Source organism: Cuculus canorus, chromosome 2, assembly GCF_017976375.1.
Source record: "Cuculus canorus isolate bCucCan1 chromosome 2, bCucCan1.pri, whole genome shotgun sequence".
Taxonomy (NCBI): Eukaryota; Metazoa; Chordata; class Aves; order Cuculiformes; family Cuculidae; genus Cuculus; species Cuculus canorus.
This window is the reverse complement of record NC_071402.1, coordinates 152,481,649-152,498,116: the sequence shown is the minus strand read 5'-3', so window position 1 is coordinate 152,498,116 and position 16,468 is coordinate 152,481,649. Positions and strand designations below refer to the sequence as shown.

At 40.3% G+C, this 16,468-nt stretch overlaps 1 protein-coding gene across 5 annotated transcripts in view; it reads left to right on the top strand.

The window, feature by feature from the left end:
* The window catches only part of DPP6 (dipeptidyl peptidase like 6), a 559,332-nt gene that overhangs the window by 379,466 nt on the left and 163,398 nt on the right, over window positions 1-16,468 (top strand). For all 5 annotated transcript variants that reach the window (XM_054059588.1, XM_054059591.1, XM_009558353.2 and 2 more), the window contains exons 2-3: window positions 829-943; window positions 9,586-9,684. In XM_054059588.1, coding sequence (XP_053915563.1) covers window positions 829-943; window positions 9,586-9,684 — 214 coding nt within the window. The remainder of the gene's footprint in view (window positions 1-828; window positions 944-9,585; window positions 9,685-16,468) is intronic.

Below are 16,468 nucleotides of genomic sequence, written 5' to 3'. Positions count from 1 at the left end.
ATTTAATGCACACTGCTAAAGGGAATCCAGCAAAAAGCATGAAAAGGATAAAGTGCAATAAATATTTACGATCTTCTGACTGTGAACACAGCACTTCATAAAAACCTCAGTCTCGAGAGCAGGGGTGCGGTATACATTGTAGACAGAACATATGGTGCAACCACAAGGAAGTAAAAGTTAATCAGTCAATATTGTTGGAACTTTTATTCTAAAATTTTAAGAATGTGATTAAATTTAATGTATATGCTAAATGTGAAGCCACTCTTCATGCCCTTAGAACTACCAACCTAGGAATGCATGCAAGGTGGCCTGAGGAGATGTGATATTTTCAGAGAAGGCAGAAAGGTATGCCATGGGGATATCCGTATTGATTTTTAACTCCACAGGTGCCCCTGTGAATTATTTATCTTCCTGTGTGCTTCTCTGACATCTTGTTATAAAAATCTCTTGAAAGTTACAGTAAAGCTCTTTGCTCAGATTTAATGAAGTTTGATAGGAATTTGGCTTTTGATAAGTGAGTTTAGATGAGCGCTGATGTGGGCAGCTGGTGTCTGTATGCAAAGAGGTGGTGGAGTGTGTGGATTACACTACCAAACATCCTATGGGTGTATTGCATGTATTCATTGTATAATTTGACTCAGAATCAGTTCAATTAATACCACAATGTATTATATTGCCATGAGTTGTATTTGTCTTATCGGCTTCACCCACCATGGTCCCAGGGTACATGGTGTGGCTCTGTGGAAACACGTTGTTGCTTGAATTTTACTGTTCATTTCCTTGTTGAAGTGCCTTTTCTGAATGTTCACTTTCTTTTGGTGTTTCTAGGAGCTGGTGGGGAGTAATCCTCCACAAAGGAACTGGAAGGGAATTGCGATTGCCTTACTTGTTATTCTCGTTATCTGCTCCCTGATTGTCACCTCTGTTATACTGCTGACGCCAGGTATTTATAACCTTTAACTCACTTCCATTCTGATTTTCTTCTGTAATTTTACACTTCCAAGAGTAAAGGGATTGCAAACTGACTGCAAAGTGAACATCAAAGGAATCATCCTTCCTCCTTTTTAGCTTGACATGATGCAGAGTTCAAGGCCATTCTTGGGTCGATTGCTTTAGACTTTTATATTTTCATTCAAAGTTCAGCTGAAGGTACAAAGGTGAAACCTGGTTGCCTAAAGGTAGGTGAGGAATGTCGTTTCAGATGTTCCAGGGTATGAGAGACGTCTGCATAGGACAGTGTTGTGGTTTAACCTCAGTCGGCAACTAAGCACCACACAGCCACCTGCTCACTCCCCTTCCTTGGTGGAATGGGGGAGAGAATTGGAAGAGCATACCGGCAGGGCAGTACGAGGAGTTGAAAAGTCTGACTTAGTGGTAGCAGTGCTCAGCAACAACTAAAACATCAGTGTGTTATCAACGCTATTCTCATTCTAAATCCAAAATATAGTGCTGTACCAGATACTAGGAAAAAAATCAACTCAACTCTCTTGCAGCCAAAATCAGGACAAGCAGTCAGCTTGGATGCAGGAATTCCTGAAGTTCATGCCCACATAAAGCAGCAGCCACCAGTTTAACAGCATATCCTAGAGCATCTAAAATGACATTAGATGCATATGCTTGGGCACTTAAATGCCATCCCATTCAGCTGTATTGATTTTTAAATCAGACCATACTGTTCCAAAGGAATCCCAGGTAACTACAAGTCAGATAGCGCTTAACCACAGCGAATAACTAGTAAATTCCCAATAAGAGATTCTTTAACTTAATCCTCTTACCAAGTTTCTGAAAATTTCTCTGCACACAACCTCTGTAAATTACTTTTCTTACACCACTGAGGTGGTAGGCTTGAATTTTAGTGTATATCATTATGATTATTGATTATTACATATTTATACAGCCCTTTAAATTTCTATGACTACTTACGGAGTAGAAATAATGCACTTTTGCAGCTTGGAGAAGATTGTGACCTGAATAGGAAAAGACAAATGACTGAGAGAAATGAGAGGAGAGACACAGAAAAGATAATTCGGTGTCAGAAAAGGTGAACAGCTACAAAACACAGAAGGTGGCAGAATGTCCCCTGCAGAGGGACACAGAGGAGAAGAAAAGAGGCTCCTTCTTGGATGAGTACATGCAAGTGATTTTAGGGGACAGCAGAACAGAGGACAGAGCCTATGAGGGAAATAGTGGCAAGAGAGAAATGAAAACATAGGAAATGGAAGAGCACAGGACAGTGAAGTGGAAAAGTGAGATGAAAGTTGTTCTAGCTCATAATATCTGAACTGACATCCAGTTCAGCAGACTTGGGCCGTCTTTAACAATTCTTATCCCACAGTCCTGTGTGTCCTGTCAAGTCCTGGTAGACTTGAGACACTGACAAATCAAGAAATACAGGACTTCACTGAATTAATGCAAAAATTAATGAAACTATCACTGTTATCTTTTTGGTTATTTATCATCATGCCATGTTCAGTTTATTTCACGCTAACCTGAAGTTTTCAATGTAAACATAAGCAGCACATGGCCATGCCAGACTAATTAAGTAATTAAATTAATTAAGGTTAAACTTAATTAAGGATAATTTTTAAAATTGCCTTTGCTGGGGTTCAGATTTAACACCTTTGAACAGTGCAGGTCACCTGTGAGATGATTTGGGGCATGGTCTGTGGACTCTACTCACATCAGGCACCATTACTTGCAGTGACAAATATCGTTCCTTACCCATTAAGCATGGAAATGTCACCTTATATTTTACAGAATTGTGGCTGAAGCGTAGACTCCTAAACCCACACTTGTGGTCTTGAAGAAGCTGCCAGTGGCTTGCCCTGCATAGATGAGACCATATGTGCCATTTCCGTCAAAAGCAGTATTCCATATAGGTGGACATATAGGGAGAAGTGTAAACATACCTTTACAGTTCTAAATACAGTCAAAGTCACAAGTCATTCCTCTTACAAGACTACCTGTAATAATGATTTTGTCATGAGGATGATAATGATAGCTGGTGAGGATTTAGCAACTCTGATTTCAATTCTGGCCTCCACTATAGACCTCATTTAGGTCTTCTCTTGACCCTACTCCCACTTCTCCATAGAGAAAATAACACATAAAATCCACTTATGACTATAGATATTACAGTGCTATTGTCGAGGTAAGTGCCTAGACAGAAAAGATATACTGAGCATTGAGATCTAGTTTATGCTCTCTAGTTTAGGAAGACACAAGTAAATATGGGTTATTATGATGACCTTCTATTTTGTGTAGTGTGACTTGGGAATGTGAAATACCCACATTCAGTTAAAAGTAAAGTTCACAAGTGTATTTTTCTGTTTACATTTGAATGTGGATATACAAAGGTATTCTCTGTTTGGGATATGTGTGTATGTATACACATTAATCATGCAGTTATTGGTATGTACTTAGCAACAGTACCAAATAGCACTGTTGAGGGTGTGTCTCTGTGCTTAAAACTTGGGAATACACAAAATATTTTTCAATGCTAAAATTTCCATTCACATTTTTTGAGATTTCTGATTACCTGAAATGCTGGCAAACTAGATTTGGGTTATTTTTTTTCCCCTGCCAGTGTTACAGAACTGTGTTCTACATACATATACAAGAACTATAAGCTCACTACTACTTCTGTTTTATTATGGATCCAGAGTGCTTCATGGTGAGACTCTGCCAAGGGTAAAATCAGATAGCTTAGGTTGCTGCTGTGGCTTGGCAGCAGCTGAGCTCAGTCTTCTCTTGGGCCACTGCCCCTGCAGCTTGTTATGAGGACACATTATGGTACTGAGTAACAGGAGAATAGTTTTACAGCCATTTCCTACCAGCCAGTGCTAAGTGAAACGTTGAGGCTGGCTTATTATTACACTGCTAATCCTGATGGGATAGCACATCCAACAAGGTAGGAATAGGAGAGAGAATCCTGTCCAAAAGGAGAAGCAGACTCTGCATTAAACTGCCATAAAATAGTTTACTGGAAGAAGAAATGTTTATCTTTTTGTAGTCAAGCTGAAAAGTAAGTGATCACTATTTGAACAAGAGGTGAGGAAGGGATGAGAGAACTGGGAAAGAAGAAGAAACAGTTTTGTGTATGTTCATGAGATGGAGATCTGCTGCTAAATGTAAGAGTGGCATTAGAGGAAAAAAAAAAAACACCTAACCAGTTCACTGGAAATGTCTCAAGGAAGGTGATGCAGTCTGACACAGCAGATTGCAGTGGCTTGCAAATACTTCAAAATTTTAAAGTCTTCCTTGTGATGATAGCATTGGAGTACAGCCTGACACTGTCCTGCTAGTACAAATATACTTTTGAATTTTATCTCTGAATTCCTTACTTGTGCCTGTCTATCTTGGTCTGCTCCAAGGCTGGGAAATCATTGCTGATGTTTCAAAAGCCTGTTTTGGAGTGCAACATCAAAGCATGCTATGCAGAGGTGATATAAACCCAGTGCTGAGCATCATCCTATCCTATCCTATCCTATCCTATCCTATCCTATCCTATCCTATCCTATCCTATCCTATCCTATCCTATCCTATCCCTTCAGAGCATAATTTGGGGCATGTATGGGATAAAGTGCAGCATCCAGGTTTGTTGTTCATATTCAGACAAATAAAAGCGGTTAAGTGGACCCATAACTTGCATCATGGTGGTAGTATTTCCTAATACTGTGAAAGTCAAAACCAAGACTGAGCAGTAAAGTGGGAGGTGGGGCAGGTTTGCTTAGCAGAACAGATGCTGATTAAGTTATCTAATAATTGAGGGGGAAAGGGATTCGTATATCTCTTCAATAATCTTTTGCAAATCAGGCCAAACATTTAAGGAAGGTTGTAACTCTGGATTCAGCTTCAGAAAGGGTGAAATTCTTAGTGGTTTGGGCTACTCAGAGGGAAGCCATTCACCCTGCTTTAAGATTAGCTCATAAACTGGGTACATTGCTCTTTGCATTCAGCAGACACTGTAATTACAATAGCAGTGTTTATTGCTGGCTAGATCTTAGGTCTTATTTCATAAAATCCTAATAAAGCTTCAACATTTCTGGTTTGTGTATCCTTTGGTATACTAGAACAACATTCTCAAAAGAACTAGTAACTGATGAAAGCTTGCATTTCTTACTCTAGAGTATACCGTGTGCACACAGTTGCCTACACTGAAGGACTGTGGTTTCATATGTGTGTGAGTCCTGCCATCCCACCCACCTTTGAAACATGTGAAGCTCTTTATACAAATGAAAAAAGCGTGGGACTGAGCTTTTCCTAACTGGTGGTTGTTCACTTGTTCCAGCATATGGCTTTCTAGTAATATACATCAGATTTGTTCCCTTCAAATCTAACCGTTAAGTGGAAAAAAAATACACCAAATTCCACATTAAAATTTTTACAAAATTAATAGCAAATATTTTTCAGAAATGGTACTGAGGTAGTCATTGTGTGGCATTAATTCACAACACACTATCAGACAGCCAAATGCATCACCTGGTAAACTTAGTATGACTTTTGCTAGTTGAGAAGAGCAAGAAAATATCCTGTGACCACCTATGCAGGAGTGTAATTTGTTTGCTTACAGTTGTTATATGTAAACATGTATTATATGCCATTAAAAAAAAAGTGGAATTTTACAAAAGGGAAAAGGCTGCCAGTTTGTCTTTTCTGGACACTGTCTTTTTGGTACAGGGAGAAAAAGGGTCTTAGTTTTGCTTGGGAATAGAGACGGTATGCTGAAGTGGGAAGGGAGCTCCTGGTGTACTGGGTCAAGTCTGCTGAGAGGTGGATGTTCATGGACACACTCACCCACGTGCTTGCAGTGCATGGTAGCCCAAGAGTTGTATGAGAACACCGTCTGACATTGATCCCAGTGATGATAGAAAGAGAGACGGTCACCCAAAGGTGACTGAAGCCTCCTAACCTGGTAAGCAGCCTCTGAGCATTGCTGGAGTTAAGAGGAAGCTTGAAAGACAGGGCTGGTACTGTAGAGGCAAAACAGGCAGGGAGATCAGGTCATAGCCCTGTTCTCCTCTGTTGTAAGTTTTCTGGGTGTTTGAAAGATCTTTGTTTTGATTTTGTTCTGGAGTGCAAGGTTTCATCAATTCAGTGCTGACTTCAAGGATGAGGTGCAGACAGATGCACCCCAAAGGTCTGACCAAAGCAGGGTTCCCATCATACCTTTAACATTGCACAAAAAATAAAACTGATATGGTTTTCAATTGATTCTCTCAGCATGTATCTTTCCTGTTTGGATGGTGAATTTCTGATCTGGCACTAAAATCACAAGTCCTTGTGCCACCTGTACCACTGTGCTGCTGTTATCAGACCCTGATTGGCAGCTGCCATCTGGGACATGAGTGCAAAAAAGGTCGTGGCACATGCTTTAATACTGTCCTTTCATAAACCCAAATAGACCTTAAGATCTCTGCAGCTGGGTGTGGACACAACGTTGTCTGCCACCTGACTTAGACCCTCTAAGACATGCTCAGAGACTGCTGCTCAGAAGAGGGAGGGCTACCTGAGATCCCACAGTTGCATGTCTTCCTCTGTGAATGCCTCCACTGGGGCCAGAGAAATAAAGCAGGCATTCTTAATGATTTCCCTGACTTACATGTGTGTGAAATGAGAGGTCAGTAAATGTAATCTAAAACAAATCATTGATTGTTTGATTATTTAGTTATTTATTTTCTCACCAGGTCTATGGCTGAGATTAATGTTGTACATAGTTCATTATAGGACCTATTGCAGTTATTGGACCTATTATGGCTTTTCAGTACTTAAAGGAAGCTTATAAGAAAGATGAATAAAAACTTTTTACCAGGGCCTGTAGCAATAAGACAAGGAGTAATGGTATTTACACTAAGAGAGGAGAGGTTTAGACTAGATATTAGGAAGAATTTTTTTACGTTGAGGATACTGAAACACTAGAACAGGTTGCCCAGAGAGATGGTAGATGCCCCATCCCTGGAAACATTCAGGGTCAGGTTGGACGGGGCTCTGAGCAACGCGATTGAGTTGAAGATGTCCCTGCTCACTTCAGGGGTGTTAGACTGGATGACCTTTGTGGTTCCTTCCATTGAAACCATTCTATGATTCTATTACAATCCATGACAGGACACAGTGAGAGAATCTTTACAAGAAAGATGCTTTAGGGAGGCCCCTAGGTGTGCACACTCAAACTTCAGTTGCTACCTCTACTTCTTACTGTCCCTTACGAGGAGTTCAAAGTACTGTGAGGGTACCAAGGTGGGGCAGCTCCCAGGCTGGCTGTGGCCATCCTGCCCATAAAGAGGGAATGGAACAGCTTCCCACCCTGACTCTTCCCAAATCGCCAGCACAGAGGTGTGCTTGTACCTATCCTTATGCCTTCATGGTGGGAAAGAGGGTATCCGTGTTCCCTGGGGTGGTGTTTGGGAAGCAGTGCCTGAAACAGCTGTAGCCCAAGGCTGTATGTGGGCTCCGATCTCCTGCTCTGCACCACCTGAACTCCTAGGGTACCCAGCACTGGGACCTTGCACCATGGTAGGAACTAATTGGAGAAGTTTTCTGGAGTTCTTCTGACCTGTATTTTCCATTTTAATAAATAAAATTATGCAGAGGAACTTGGTGTAACTCTGACACACAAAGGGATTTGGATGAGGACTTTCAGACTTGGAAAAAATAACAAAATTGAAGATCCTGTAATTTGGTGAAAATGATAGTTCATACTGGAACACCTTTGAGTGGAACAAAATATATTTCATAGGTAATTTTCAGTGGTCTCAGGTAGCCCCAAGGCTTCAATTTAGTGTGGTAAAGAAGACTTATTTCCTCTAATAAATGGCTTCAGAGAGCCTCTTTCGGATGTTTCTAATCACCAGTGTGTTCAGTGTAACAAGTTTAGTACTAAATAATGTTAAAGATGGATAAAGATGCATAATACCAATAGATTTCAGGCATGAGGATGCTGTAGCGAGGAGAGATGCTGAAGCACACATACCTGCTGCGGAAAAACTCAGAATGCAGCTTCATGTATTTCTTTAAATAGTAAATGTGTTTAAACTGACTGAAAGGTTTCCATGAAAATATTTTTTCAGAAAAAAAGATTGAATGTTGGAAACAAATTATTCATAGAAGATGACTGCTTGTCATAACAGGAAAAAATGCTGTTATGAAAAGAAAAAGAAAAGAAAGAATATATTAGTCGAAATTGTTGGTTTCAGTTTTTCTCTAAAAAATTCAGCTTTCGGAAACTGAAAATCCATTTTCATATTAACTGAACACCTAGTATAGGGTTCTGTGATGTAATATGTATGCTCATCATCTGTAAGGCCCAAGAATCCATTGGTTTAACCGCTATAAACATGTCAGGCACAGGAACCTCCATGTTGTGTTTATGAAAACTGCTGCATAGTGGAGACGTGGTAATAGAAGTGGGAAGGTATGATTTTGTCATGGGAGAAGATACTAGTGTGGCAAACTTCAAGTGGTTAAATTTGTTCCTTGGCTTTATTTGTTTTGACTCATGTGCGTTTAGTCTTGGTGGCATCCTAGATGAGACAGATTTTCTTTGATAATAATACATGTAGAGACAGAAATCAGTTTTGTGTTTTCTTCAGAACATGGTTAGTGCCAGAAATCTGACTGAATCATAAGAATTGAGGATGGTATGAAGGACAGTGGAGGAAGAGGTACAGCGAGTACTTCTTTGTGAGGAAAGTGGAGTGCTACAGAGTAGAGTTAGGAAGCATGAAATGAAGGACATTTTATTACAAGTTGATCTTACAGTAAGTTAAACTAGCAATCTTGTTCATGTGTGAATCTGGGGATTATCCTATGCAGGGACGGGAGTTGGACATGATGACCCTTATGGGTCCCTTCCAGCTCAGGAAATTCTATTATTCTATGTCCTTCAATGTAAAAGCTGTCCAGGTTTTAACATTTGCAAATGAAACTGTGTGTCCTTTCACTGAAAATGAAAATTAGCATGGACCAGCTGTGCAACACCTTATGATTTAGGGTTATGTCTCATAAATTTTTCAAAAATTTTTCTGAAGTCAAGTGTCTGATTCCCATGGAAGTCTTTTGTGAATTCCTGAAGTAGTCTGCCTGAGCCCTCATGAGGCTAAATAACTTGCCAACTGTGGTTCTACATGACAGTTTGTAAGGAAATACAAATATTAGCTATGAAAATGTGGTCACTTTTAATTGCTTTTTTAAAATATCTAACTAAAGATTTCAGAATAGTCTTATTGCTGAGCAGCTTTAACATTCTTCAGAACAGCCAGCATTATATAGCACCATGATGTCTACAAGTGCGGTTTTATGACTTTTAAGTTCTTCTTTGACCAGGTTATGTCCAAATATGTGTGATTTGGACCATATTTTGGTCTTTTTGTCATTGCTAAGTCCAGCCATAAATGACCAGGAAGTTTCTGTTTGTGAATAGCTGTATGACTCTTTTATAACTGACAGTGTGAAAGGGCTTATATGTAATAGAAAGCTCAATGTGGACCATTTCTGCATGAGATATGACAAGGCACTGTTCACAGTTGCTGTACTTCAGATACATTTCGAAGCAGAAGTAATGGCATGATTTTCTTGAATGTTTTACAGCTGAAGATAACAGCTTGTCTCAGAAGAAGAAGATAACAGTGGAAGATCTCTTCAGTGAAGATTTCAAAATTCATGACCCAGAGGCTAAATGGATAACTGGTGAGTGACGCCTGAATATGTTGCAGTGTCTTTGCTTCACTTCCTTGCTCTCTGGACATCTATTTTTATTTCTTCTTTATTCCTTCTATTCTTTATTTTGTCCTTAAGTTGCAGAATCAAGGAGTGGTTGGGGTTGGAAGAGACCTCAGGAGATCATCTTGTCCAACTCCCTGCTCAAGCAAGGACAGCGAGAGCTGGTTGCTCAGAAACACACCCAAAATTTCAGTCTGATTTTCCAGTTCCAGCTTCTCTCCTGATAAATATGCAAACATCACTGCTCCATTATTATGCTTTTTTTTTTTTTTTTTTTTTTTTTATTTAAGGGTCTCCAGTGGGCTCATAGTTAGGCATTGAAAATCATACCCTTTGTCCCAAAAGGCTTCTAGCATTCAATAGGTGATGTAACACATTGCTGGAACTACTGGTTGGAGCACAATCACAGTCTTTGGTTTACCATAAACAAAATTTCAGGTTTATAATCCCTCATCAAAACATTTTTTTTTCAGCAGAGAGGTGAAGCATTGCTAAGCAACAGGCAAACAGTGGTCCAGCAGCAGCTGGGCTGCTGATTTTGTACAAGCCATGTGCTCTTTTTATCCTCTGCTGCCTTATGTTTTCTAGTCAAGGGAAAACCAAATAATACTTGAATTAATGCATGTAGTATTTGCTGGAGTAGAACTGTTTGGGGGATGTAGATTCCAGCTCTTGCTGGAAATTGCTGCAGTCAGAACAAGCTTTGGCAAGAATAAAATGGATTGTGGTATGTCATTGATGTAGGTTCCAGTCCAACTCCTATTATCACTGAAGTTATTAGTTTTTCTTTTGAATTTAATGGGGAACTGGATCAAATCCTTCCTCATGTCTGGCTTTCCTTGTCTGTTATGCCCATTGGGAACAATTTTAATACCTGTAATGAAAAAAGGGAATGTTAAAGGGTAGTGCTGAATTAACACATTCCCCAGCTGCACTCAGCACAGCTGTCTCAGATTTCTCCCACCAATTCAGTGACAGGGAAAAGCAATTGCAAACCATAGCACCTTCACAAACACACCTGCCAATCGGCAGGAGCTTGTTTTCAGATTGCGTACTCTGGGGCAATGTTTTTTCCCATAACCACTCTCGGGGAGTAGGGATAGTGGAAATATTAGGTGATTTGCAATTCAGAGTTATTTGTCTAGCATTCTTTTTTTTTTTTTTTTTTTTTTTAAACTGATATCCCTACTGTCCCTAATGAAGAAAGAAGAGGTTTTTTGAGACCTTTACTGCTATGCAGTACTGTTTAATATCAATGATAGACAGTGGGATCAAGTGTACCCTCAGCAAGTTTGCTAATGACACCAAGCTGAGTGGTGTGGTTGACACACTTAAGGAATGGGATGCCATCCAAAAGGACCCGGACAAGCCCAAGAAGTGGGCCCATGTGAACCTCATGAAGTTCAACAAGGCCAAAATCCTGCATCTGGCTTAGGGAAACTCCCAGTATCAGTACAGGTTGGCGGGTGAAGTGATTGAGAGCAGCTCTGTAGAGAAAGACCTGAGGGTACTGGTGGATGAAGAGCTGAACATGAATTGGCAGTGTGCACTCACAGCCTGGAAAACCAGCTCTATCCTGGGCTGCATGAAAATCAGCGTGGCCAGGAGGTTGAGGGAGGTGATTCTGCGCCTCTGTTCTGCTCTGGTGAGGCACCACCTGGAGTACTACATTCGGATCTGTAGTCTTACTGAAAATGATAGGATGAGCTAATGTTTAAGCATTTTCTTGATTCACAGTGGGCAAGTGGAAAATAACGTATTTCTGATTGATAGCGCTGTCATTTCTTTAATTTCAAGGGGTCAGGGCAGAAAAGAGGAAGAGAATCAGTCTCAAAGCTGACATACCTCCAGTTTCAGTGCAAAGATTACAAGTTTCCTCTAAGCTTTCAATCACAACTCATGGCTGGTTAGTGGATATGTCTGCATCTTTTTAATTGGAATTGCAATTAAATTTACTTTACAAAGTGAGAGATGTGCCCGAGATGGAACTTCCTACCTCTTAGAATTTCTGTGATGCCACTGAATTTCAAATTCCAGTATCCGCTTTTGTCCAATGGCTTAGGGAGAGTGAAGTATATCTTATTTAATTAGCTGCTGTCCTCTACTGCCCTGATCATTGTTGTCACTGACTCAGTTGAGAGCCCTCTGGAGGGGGGCAGTGTGTTCATAGACCAGAGCCGACTGCTCCAGAGTTTATTTCTAGTCCTAGTTCCAGGGACTGCTATCACTTAGATTATATATATGGTATATATATATGGTATATGGTATAGTATAGTAATGTAGTGCAGGAAATTTGCGATAATGCAAGTGATCAAATGGCATCTCCCTACCCTGCAATCCAAGTGCAAAGAATCTAAGATGCGTCTCTGTTCCAGTCCCATCCATCCCATGCCTCCTCCTGTGCTCTTCTGCTCCTCGCTCAGTGCATTACACTCCTTGTTTTTCTATTACTATCCTCTATTGTGAAATTTCCTTTACTGTACAACAGTAATTATGCTGTCCATATGCTAAGCATGCATACAAGCTCCAATTAGTAGCTCATTTCATACTGTGTATCTTAAATGTTGTATTTGGACATTTCCTCGTTTGCATATCCTCCTCCACACCCTGTCAGGAGTGTTCTGTGCCAAGCCTTTCGTTAGCCTTGTCATGGGTGACAGATGACCCACTCATTAGCCTAGTCTCTAACTGCTTAGCAGTTCTGCTCTCAAGCTCCACATTACTTGGTGATTAGGCTTCACAATTATTAGGCTTTTCCTGTAATTCCTCTCACACAGGATTTTAGCTCAGGTTTCTGAAAAGCTTGCTGGGATGCTGAAATGTTCCTGTAAAAGCAGACAAATAATGGGATAAAGAAGGTGTACCTGCATTTCGTGCTGAAGAGCAGCTCAGCCAACCAGTTGGTTCTGCAAATAATTCATAGTCATTACTTGGACCTGGCTTGAGAAGCCAGCTTGATTATGAGTGCTGTCTTTGTGGTCCTGTGGAAATACATTTGTTGCTACCGGCTGTGAATCCGACCCACAGCATCTCAGGAGCATTTCTTTTTCATGGGAAGGCAGCACTGTGTCCAATGTCAAAGTAAGCAGTAAAGACCGAATCGTATACACCACTTGTGGTGACTTATGCTTATCTTCTCTCTTTGTCCTTAATGGCAAATACATTTTGCCCACAATGGAACTACTTGGATAATGTTGTAATTAGAAGAACCTGATAGCAGACTATAATATATTGCCCATGGTTATTGTTAGTGACTGGATGCAATGTGCCATCTTTACTTACTCCATGGAGGATGCTTTTCCAGCCTTGCTTTTGGCATCTTGCAAGACAGACTACACGTAGCAATGGCTGTATGTTAGTGACTGGAGGCTCCAACTGGGAGTCCATCATCTTTGTGCTAGATGCTGGCCAGACATAGTGAGACAGTCCTTGCAGAGAGGTTATAGCTAACAGAAGAATAAAGGTTGGAATGAAGAGCAGAATATATTAAAGCAGTGAGAGGCACAGAACACCAAAGGATACATTTGGAGTCATAGAAATTTGACTTAAAAGAAATCTGAAAATCAAGCCCTGTTTTCTGAGGTCCTTTCCTACTTGCTTCACCTGCAACACTGGCAAAATTCTTGTCCAAAAAGGAATAGCAGGTAAATTAGCAAAAGGCTGTGAGTGGCATTTTCAGAAATCACTCAGTTATTTGGAAAACTGCCACTCAACGAGAGCCAGAACCACTGTGTGCTTAGCTTGCATCTCAGAACAGTAGCTGGGCTTTTATCTTAAAAGTTCTTCTGAAAAAAAGCATTAATAACTAATATCTAATTATAATAGAATAATTCTTTTCTCTTTAATACTGAAGTGCTTATGTTTTGTTGCATGTTTTCCTAATAACATCATAGAATCTCTGGGCTATTTTTAAAGTCTAATATTGAATTTAATGACCTAGAACTAATAAGTTTTATTTACCATGCTGAAAAAAATTGTCATGTAGTAACTGAGGTAATTTATTTCAGTTTACCTTTAGTAATAATGCTCAGATCAACAATACTTGGATAGCCCAAATGCCCCCAAGTCTGTCTCTGCAGTGTAAATCCATTGCACTGTATTGATAAAAGCATTGATGCATTTCAAATTATGTAGATGCTTGTGGAGCAAATGAATTATTTATAGTTTGCTTTGCATAGATATTGAGAACTTTGTAAGTGCTAATATTTTTCATTGTGAAAAAGGTTTGCATTAAGGTGCTGCTTTAACAGCCCTTGAAAGACTAAAATTGCTCAGCTAGGCAGCTCTAACATGGTTAGCTGGAGTGCAGGCTTCTCATCTACGGGCCGTAAGATGGACCACTTCTGAGTGATCCTCCAAATTGTAAGGCAGTAGGAGCCTTTCCTTTGGCAAGGTGGGCTGCTGGCAGGGAAGAAAAGTTACCTTTCTGTTTGTCATCAGAGGAAAAAAGTCATCTTCCTTGGGCAATGCAGTTTGCAGTCTTGCCTTGTGTGTTTGGGATCTGCTGGGGAATGAGCTACATCTCACTAAATGCAGGTGCTGCCAAATGAGAGCAACACCCTAGCCTGGTTCTCATCTTACCTGAAATAAATGGAAGCTAGAAACTGCTCACAGGTGGTGTCATTAGTTTAAATCTGACGTAAAGGAAATAGGGTTAGTTTGTTGGAATATTTGCTTCATTGCCTATCTTGCTAAAAAGAGATACTAGTTAATTAATTTCAACATATTTTACATTTTTGCTATAAAGGCTCAAGTGAGTGGGTTTACTGATCTTAATGGTTCAAAGAAAAATTGCTCCATTCCTAATTCTGGTGTGCCAAACTTCATATCCTACCTCATGGCAGCTTGTTTCTGCAATATTTTTGTGAGCCCGCTAACTTTTCAGATGGTTCACGGTGTTTAAGATTTCAGTGAAATTTCACCCACAACCCTAAGGAGCCTTAAGGGTGACCTTATGCTGAGCTAAAGACATGGCTCTAAAGGAAAATGCTAATACTTCATGGAAGAGTATGTTAGTGCTGCTCATATACCTCCACATGGAGGTGCAGAAACGCTCCGTTGTGATTCATGAAGATACGGATGCTAGTTAAGTCAGCACATAGTGAGATTTTAGGTAGTGTTGGTGTCAGGGGAAGTGTCCACGTGCTTTAGAGACAGTTGATTACTGTTCTTTATTTAAATGCCTTTATAAAGAGACACTCTATGCTGCCAAAGCAGAGCTCATGCTCTGTCATGACTGCTACAATGAGAAACAGCAGAGAAAAATATTAAACTATTTGAGCCATAGTTTTGATTTTAGACTCCATCCTGTATCGTCATCTTCAGAGATTTCTGCATATCTGTACTCTGAAAGCACTGAAAAGAAGTTGTCCTGCTCCTGCTTTTCAGCTGTTGGGCAATTGCCTAAGTTCAGTAGTGACAGTAACCTGATCACTAAATACAGGAAATCTGGGAATGAATGTATTTTTAGCATACTGCGTTAGGCCATGGAGGAGAGCATTTCTTCCATGTAGCTGTTTTGTTCATTACTGCTAGAAAGAATGAAATGAGAAATCACTTTGGCTCTTTTAAAAATGAATACAGTCTACAGAAGCAAGCTTGGGGAGAGCTCTGTACCCTGGCTTTAGCAGCACCTCAGTGCCCAGCTTCTCTGCAGTGCTTGGGTGCTGGTGGGACACACGTGCCGTGGTCAGGCTGAGAAAAAAATCCTTTGGTGTGTACAGCAACTTCTGAATTTATAGGGAGAAATATACTGGACGAAGTCCTGTTTGTGAAAAATATCGCAACCTAGAAAACCAGAAGTAATGCTGTAATGGTCAAATATGGGGGTTTGTTTGACAGATTTTTGAGTAGTTTGATGTCTTGAAGAAGTCAAGATTTATCATATGTGACTAACTCTATATTTAGAAGTCTCCATAGGTAACCTAATTTCTCCAAAGCCTGGTGAACTCTAACCATTCCATTGTGTGTCTCTAACTGCTACTGAGCCTCTGAGTCAGATGTCTTCTTTAAGTTCTGAATCATAGAATGGTTTGAGTTGAAAGGAACCTTAGTGATCATCCAGTCCCAAAGTTCCTGCCATGGGCAGGGACACCTTCCACTAGATCAGGTTGCTCAAAGCTTCATGTAAATATGGCTTTAGCTACTGAACATCTAAATACCTATAAGCAGTAAAAAAAAAATAGCCTCAGACATTCAATGTGATAGCTTTATATTTGTTGTATTTTGTATATCTCTGCATCTTTCCAGGTTGAGTGAAGAGTCCAGCCCAGGGACAGGACCAGTGGCATGAAGGTCACGTGGGAAAGCAAGATGAAAGGCAATGAGTGATTAGGAGGGCTTTGGCAGTGTGATGTTGTACAGAGAGGACAGACTGCAGAGTCAGTCAAGGGAGAAGCCCGGGCACGTGGGGAGAATCTTGTGGATGTACAAGGAGTTGTGCTGGGGTTGTGCAAAGGGTGAAAATGAGCCTGAAAGTCAGTACTGTGATGTCACCTGAGAAATAGCTTAATGGCCTAAGATGAAGAAGAGAGCTGGAAAATAAATTCCGTTGCAAGGGTAATATCAGAGGGATCAATTAGTGAATCAAACAGCTAGAAAAGGTAAAAGATGTCCTTAGATGTCAAGTCTCCTGCTTGTCTGGATTCTCCTAACATCTACTCATGCCTAATTCTGTTCCCGCTGTTTTTTCAAAAAGGAACAGGCAAAATAGGCTTCTGGCCACAGGCAATGTGATGGTCACACTCTCACG